This window comes from Ochotona curzoniae, unplaced genomic scaffold (genome assembly GCF_017591425.1).
Source record: "Ochotona curzoniae isolate NIBS_2020 unplaced genomic scaffold, NIBS_Ocur_1.0 patch260, whole genome shotgun sequence".
Taxonomy (NCBI): Eukaryota; Metazoa; Chordata; class Mammalia; order Lagomorpha; family Ochotonidae; genus Ochotona; species Ochotona curzoniae.
In genome coordinates this window covers 77,077-84,384 of record NW_024466818.1, presented here as the reverse complement: position 1 = coordinate 84,384, position 7,308 = coordinate 77,077, and the positions used below count along the sequence as shown (strand labels likewise).

At 63.0% G+C, this 7,308-nt stretch overlaps 1 protein-coding gene across 1 annotated transcript; it reads left to right on the top strand.

The window, feature by feature from the left end:
* Positions 1-372: 372 nt before the first annotated feature.
* Positions 373-6,134, top strand: LOC121166904 (creatine kinase M-type). The gene is made up of 8 exons (XM_040996237.1): positions 373-424; positions 1,655-1,870; positions 2,171-2,325; positions 2,947-3,079; positions 4,101-4,272; positions 4,937-5,060; positions 5,602-5,791; positions 5,945-6,134. Exons 2-8 carry the CDS (start codon positions 1,678-1,680, stop codon positions 6,121-6,123), a joined length of 1,146 nt encoding a protein of 381 aa, XP_040852171.1. The 5' UTR covers positions 373-424; positions 1,655-1,677; the 3' UTR covers positions 6,124-6,134.
* Positions 6,135-7,308: the final 1,174 nt, after the last annotated feature.

The window sequence follows — 7,308 nt, the reverse complement described above, 5'->3', positions numbered from 1 at the left end:
GGGTGGGGTTTGCTGTAAGCAGCACGCTCAGGGGCCGGGGGCGGGGGAGAGGCACTTGGTGTAGGGACATCCCCAGCCGCTGTCCCGTGCTCCTGGTGGGGGGCCAGCTGTTCCTGCCAGCTCCACTCAGCAAATCAGTCCTGGGGTGGGGGTAGTGGGGTGGGTAGGAGGGCCGGGCCCAGCCCCTGGGGCACCCATACAAGGCCATGGGGTTGGGTGCATGGCATGCCTGGGTCCTGACAGGCACCATGCCCAGACGGCGAGGTGAGAGGCTGGGCTGGCCTCCAGGACCCCTCCCTGGGCCAGCCCCTCGCAGCCAATGACACGGCCCAGGGCCCCCTACATAAAGTTGGGGCAGTGAGCCCTTCCTTCGTCCCAGTGTCGCTTCCAGGACACCAGTAGCCCCTCAGTGCAGCGTGGCCAGGTACTACCCGGGGTGGGAGTCCAGAGTTCACGGGTGCGGGCTAAGGGGGTGCCATGGGAGCCAGAGGAAGGGGCCTCGGGAGCTGCTGGCTGGCTGGGGACCTCTCCCTGCCACGGGAGCCTGCCTGACTTCCTGTGGGACCCATGACTTCTGGGGAGCCAGCGAGTGACCCAGAGGTGCAGGGGATTACTGCTGGCTACCAGCGGTGCAGGAGCTGTGTGTGTGGGTTTGTCGTGGAGATGGTGCCATAGGCCCTGCAGGCGGCAGTGCCAGGGTCAGCTACAGCAGGTGGCCCGGGTGCTTCCTGTGGGTTCCTCTGTGTCCCTGTGACCTTGCACCCAATCTCCTGCATGTGTGTTCCTGCTCTGTGGGTGTCCCTGAACTCTCGGGTGCTGCTGAGTTCATGGTCAGGTGCGGGCATGGCTCTCCGGTGAGGGGTTGGCTCTCAGGGCTGTGTTCTGGGCTGGTCGGGGCCTTGGTGACTCCTGGGGCCTTGGAAGGGCTGTCCTTGAGCCCCAGGTCGTCTGTGTGTCCTCCCAGTCCCCTGGGGAGACCCACCTGTCCCCGGGGCCTGCTGACTTGGCGCAAGCTGAGCCCAGGAGTGGGGGGCGGGGCAGCAGCTGGGGTTGAGGGGCAGTCAGCCAGGTTCTAAAAATAAGCACCCTGGCCTGGCGCCCTCCAAGGGCTCTGTTGGTCCCCATGCCTCCTCGCCTAAGCTCACTGCTGTTCCAATCTCATCTTTACCTCCCTGGGTCATGCCTGCTGTAGCCACCAGGATTGCAAGCCCCAGGAGAGTGGGGAGGGCTGTACAGGGAGGCCTGGGGTCACCCAGCTGGCAAACACAGCGGACAGCACCCCAGCACTCCCACTGGGGATGCTGGAAAGAATGTTCCTGTAAAGCCAGCTTCATTCCAAGCCACCACTACAGTTGGAGGCGTGCTGAGGGCCTCACCAACTTGTCCACACCCGCTACCAAAGGCCATGGCTGAGAGAGGCCCCAGGCTGCCCTGAGCCTGCACTTGTTCCAGGCCTGGAGTGTTTTCAGCCTCAGAGGGAATGGGGGTGCGGGTGGGTGGGGTCCCTGCTCCCATTCTCCAGCTGGGGGCAACCAAGCTGGGCTCCCCAGGGTGGGGCTCACCTCCCTCCCTGGCTCCAAGCCCTGCAGCCCACAGCCTCGCCGGGTGCTGCTTCCTCAGACTCAGAACTCAGCTCCTGCCACCTGCCCCACAGAGCCCCCACCCCAAGCCACCACCATGCCGTTCGGCAACACCCACAACAAGTTCAAGCTCAACTACAAGCCTGAGGAGGAATACCCGGACCTCAGCAAGCACAACAACCACATGGCCAAGGTCCTGACCCCTGACCTCTACAAGAAGCTGCGTGACAAGGAGACCCCATCCGGCTTCACCCTGGATGACGTCATCCAGACTGGAGTGGACAACCCAGGTGAGCCTCCTGTGTGCGGTGGCCTTGGCCTTGGCTTTCCCGGGGTATGGCTCACTGTGAGGAGTGAACCAGTGGACACCGGAAGCTCACGCCTTGCAGCTAAGATTCCCTGACGTGGGGGCTGCTAGGTGCTGCCCATGACACAGCCCCCCTCCCAGGCCTGCAACCCCAAGTCCCCCCACCCAACCTCGTGTTGTTGGATGAAGCTTTGGGCACTGGCACACCCACACACATTCAGGCACACGCCCCACCCAGGCCTTCCTCCCTGAGCACAGCGCTCTTGACCTTCCCGACCCCCAGGGCACCCCTTCATCATGACCGTGGGCTGTGTGGCTGGGGATGAGGAGTCGTACACCGTGTTCAAGGACCTCTTCGACCCCATCATCCAGGACCGCCACGGGGGCTACAAACCCACCGACAAGCACAAGACCGACCTCAACCATGAGAACCTCAAGGTTGGGGGCTCCCTGGGCAGGGAGGGGGAGAGAGAGAGGAGGACACAATGGGGGGAGCACGGGGACAGGTAAGACAGGTGCAAGGGTGTGTGGGTGGAGGGGGTGGGAGGGAGGTGCAGAACAGGTGTGGAGGGGGGTCGCCAGATGCCTGCCATGCCCACATCTCCTGTCGAGTGCCCACTGCTGATCCAGCACCCTGCTAATGTATCTGGAAGGGCAGCAGAGGATGGCCCAAGTTCTGGCCCCCCCGTGCCACCCATGAGGGAGACCCAGCTGGAGTGCCAGGCTTGCAGCTGCAGGCTGGCCCAGCCCTGGCTGTTGGCAGGTAAATGGGGAGTAAAGCAGCGAAGGAAGATCTCTCTCTGCTGCTCTTTCAAGAAGATGAAAATAAACAGCTAAAAAGGAAAAGGAAGGATTCAATAGGAGAGAGAGAGAGAGAAGAGAGAGGTGGAAAGACATGGGGAGACAGAGATGGGGTGAAAGTGATGGGGAGATGGGGATAGCCACAGAGAGGAAGTGGGGCCAGGAGCCTGGAAGGGTCCTGGGGGCTACTGAACTTGCTGGGACGGTGCCCCAGGAGGGTCCACCCAGCTTGATGGCCCCTCTCTGCTCGCCATGCAGGGTGGGGACGACCTGGACCCCAACTACGTGCTCAGCAGCCGTGTGCGCACCGGCCGCAGCATCAAGGGCTACACGCTGCCCCCACACTGCTCCCGCGGTGAGCGCCGGGCAGTGGAGAAGCTGTCTGTGGAAGGTGAGAGCCCTTCGGGCATGGCAATCTTCCAGGGCACGTCCCTAGTCCTCCAAGGCACGGTCCCAGAATTCCCCCCGAACCCTGCCCAGGCACGGCCCCAGTCCTCCCTGGCATGGTCCCAGTGCTCCAGAGCACGGCCCAGCCCTCCAGGGCATGGTCCCAGTCCTCCAGGACGTGGCCCCTGTCCTCCAAGGCACGACCCAGTCCTTCAGGGCATGGTCCCAGGCCTCCCTGGCACGATCCCAGTGTTCCAGAGTACAGCCCAGCACTCCAGGGCACACCCCAGCCCTCCTGGCCACCCTCTTCCCAAACACTTGAGACCTTGTACCCTGTGGGCATTAGAAGAGTGACAGCTGTGTCATTTGTTTGAAGTCTGAGGAGCTGATACAGACCACACACCCTATTCATCCACCCATCCACCCATCCATCCATCCACCCACCCATCCATCCATCCACCCACCCACCCATCCATCCACCCACCCATCCACCCACCCACCCATCTATCCATCCATCCATCCATCCACCCATCCACCCACCCACCCATCCACCCATCCACCCATCCACCCACCTATCCATCCATCCATTCCCCTAACATTACTAGTTGTTCTGGCCTGAGGGGGTGGTGGCTGGGATTCCCAGGCTGAGTAAGGTAGATGAAGTCATACTGCAGTGTATACCACAGGGTACATAGTATTTCAATGTAGATGAATCGTCTCTGTGTGTATGCATGCATTCCTCACACACCTGACCTCCAGTTTCACACACTTGAACATACATAAGCAATATCTGGGCTCTTGCGGAATAATTCTTGGTGATGGCTCCCCAGTCCCCGAGACCTCGACCTGCAGCCTAGCAGCCGTGGGAGAGGCGGCAGCGGGTTCCCATCCAGGGCAATGGACAGACTTTGGATGTGGGGAGGATGCAGATGCCTGGGGTAGGTGTGGGGAGCACCGGCATGGGCTTCACAGCTGCCTGGGGCAGGCTGCTGACCACTCTCCTGGGGTGTGGCACCCACCCTTAGCCCTCAACAGCCTGACGGGCGAGTTCAAGGGGAAGTACTACCCCCTGAAGAGCATGACGGAGCAGGAGCAGCAGCAGCTTATCGACGACCACTTCCTGTTTGACAAACCTGTGTCCCCACTGCTGCTGGCCTCTGGCATGGCCCGTGACTGGCCCGACGCCCGTGGCATCTGGTGAGGCCCCCCTGCCTCTATCTGACACATCGATCCCACCCCCTACTCCATCCTTGCCTGGCTGTGACCTGCGTGCTATACATGGGGAGTGTTGATCTGCAGCAATGGAGTTGAGAACTCAGACTTAACCTCACTCCCCAGGTTCAAATCCCAGCGCTGTCCTTTACCAGCCAACTGTGTACCAGCTGGGTGAACCATTTAATTTTTCTCTACCTCATCCAACCTCACTAAGCTGTAGATCATTAAGGGTTTTAAAAGGTTTAGACAGCCTAGGGTTCAGAGATGTGCAGACTGGGGGATTTGGAGATGTTAAATATTTAAAATATCGCTATTTAAATATTCTTAGGTTTTTGTGAGTCCACAATTCAAAACAGCCGGAAAGTTTACGGTTCTGGGACGCGCAGGTGCATGTTAAGGGATCACGCAAGGGACACTGCCAAGATGCACCCACTGGGAGCCCCTCAGACGCGCCCGATGCATCTGGTGTGAGATCCAGAACATTACAGTCCCAGAGCCCAGGCTTCACTGGCCCGGGGCTTCAGTTTCTGCATTTTGAGGAGGGGGCACCGCTCACCTAGCGGGGACCCGCGGGGTTTGGGGAGACCACAGGATGCAGGCTGGATGCCAGGTTCACCCCTCGGCCTCTCGCTGCACCCCACCCTAGGCACAACGACAACAAGAGCTTCCTGGTATGGGTGAACGAGGAGGACCACCTGCGGGTCATCTCCATGGAGAAAGGGGGCAACATGAAGGAGGTTTTCCGCCGCTTCTGCGTGGGGCTGCAGAAGGTAGGACTGAGTCCTTGGCTGCTGACGGCTGGCTCCGCCCCCAAACGCCACGCCCATCACCCCGAAATCCCCGCCCAGACATCGCCCCGCTCACGTCCCAAAGCCCACCCTACCTCCTGCTCCAGCCACGCCCACCTGGCACCATTCCACGCCCCAGCTCCGCCCACTTCCCCCAGCTCTACCCACCCCTTCCATGGCTACGCCCACCGCCCATCCCAGCTCCACCCACTTCCTTGCTGGCTCCACCCTATGCGCACGCCCACCCGGACACCACCCACACAAACCCCGCCCACTTATGGTTCCACCCTATGTCCTGCTCACCGCTCTGGCTCCACCCACAGCCTACCCCGGCTCCACCCACACCAGCCCCGCCTGCCCTGGCTCCACCCACACCGGTCCCGCCCACTCATGGTTCCAGTGTCCTGCTCACCCTAGCCCCACCCACAAGGCCCCGCCCACTCCAGCCCCGCCCCGCCCCGTGGGTGCTGCCCGCTCCTGGGGTGTCCGCCGGCGCTGACCTCGGTCTTCGCCCCCACCCCAGATTGAGGAGATCTTCAAGAAGGCCGGCCACCCCTTCATGTGGAACGAGCACCTGGGCTACGTGCTCACCTGTCCGTCCAACCTGGGCACCGGGCTGCGCGGGGGCGTGCACGTCAAGCTGGCGCATCTCAGCAAGCACCCCAAGTTCGAGGAGATCCTCACGCGCCTGCGCCTGCAGAAGCGAGGCACAGGTGCGGGGTTTGGGGTCACGGGCGCCCCATGTGGAAATGGGGTGGGGGCGGTCAGCTCCCGGCTGTGGGGTCGCCCTAGGGGGTCTCCGGTTGTAGGGTCGCTCTCCGGGGCCCCGCCGCCTCACCCCGCCGTCCCCTCTCCTGCTCCCGCAGGGGGCGTGGACACGGCCGCCGTGGGCTCCGTGTTCGACATTTCCAACGCCGACCGGCTGGGCTCGTCCGAGGTGGAGCAGGTGCAGCTGGTGGTGGACGGCGTGAAGCTCATGGTGGAGATGGAGAAGAAGCTGGAGAAGGGCCAGTCCATCGACGACATGATCCCCGCGCAGAAGTAGGAGCTGCGCCCGGAGCCACGCCCACCCGGAGCCACGCCCGCAGCGCTGTCCGCCCCGCCCCGGACCCCGTCCATAGACCCCACCTCTCTCAACTGAGCCCCGCCCACGACGCTGTCTGCCCCGCCCCTCTCGACGGAGCCACGCCCGAACCCCGCCCCCTCTCGGTGGAGCCACACCCCGGACCCGCCCACTTCTGTGTTCCAACCAATGGGCTCCGTTGCCTGAGTCCTGGCCAATGAGAAAGCTTCTTCACACCTCCTGCCCCACTCATTCTCCCCCCCCCCCCGCGCAGCGTGTGCTGACGTGTCTCGAGCGACACGCGCGGCAGCGAATAAAAGCGGTGGCGACGGCGGTCCCTGCCCAGTGTGTGGTCTGACTGGGTGGCGGAAGTCGCGGCCAGTGTCTGCGTTCCGCAGACTCGTGCTGTCCTTGTGTGACACGAAGCCACGCTGGGGGCAGTTTAGTGAAGCTCCCTGGGGCCCCGGGGGGGTCAGGGTCGCCCGGCACCGAGGGAGGGGGGCGGCCAAGGTGTCGAAGGAAAAGTGAGGCGAGAGTACATGGGACACAGTGGAAGCCCCGGGACACAGGGGTTTCAGGGAGATGGCTCCCATGGCGGAGACCCCGAGGCCCCGGGAGTGGCCACAGCCCCAGGCCCGCCTGAGGAGCTCGCCCTCAGCTCAGCTCACCGTGCCTGCCGTCCTCCGCACAGGGCCCCTCCTGGCCCTCCCCACCCTGCCGGCATCGCACGCTGCACGGCCTCCGTGCTCCGTGTCCTGGATGTCCACCCAGCCCGCCGCATACCGGCACTGTCCACTCTGAGCCGACCCCCCACTTCACCGTGACCCTCAGGAGGACAGGGGTGTTACGGCCACCCCTGTAACCCCTCCCTCCCATGGCACAGAGCCCCCAGGGCTCCTCAGAAGCTGGCCCTGGACACCCCACAGCAACACCTCCACTGCCTGCTCGCTCAGCTCCCAGTTCTTTCTGCTCCGGGGACCTAAGTCCAGCTCCTGTTGCAGCCCGGCCACTCGCCAGCCCTGCATTGGGCCAAGGACGACCATGCGACACACCCAGCCCTGCCTGCATTAGAAACAGCCCGTTAGACGCTGGGCAGATGGAGGTGTCGGGAGCTCCTGAAACCAACACTCCTGGTGCAGCACCCACAGATGGTGGGTCTTTAGAATG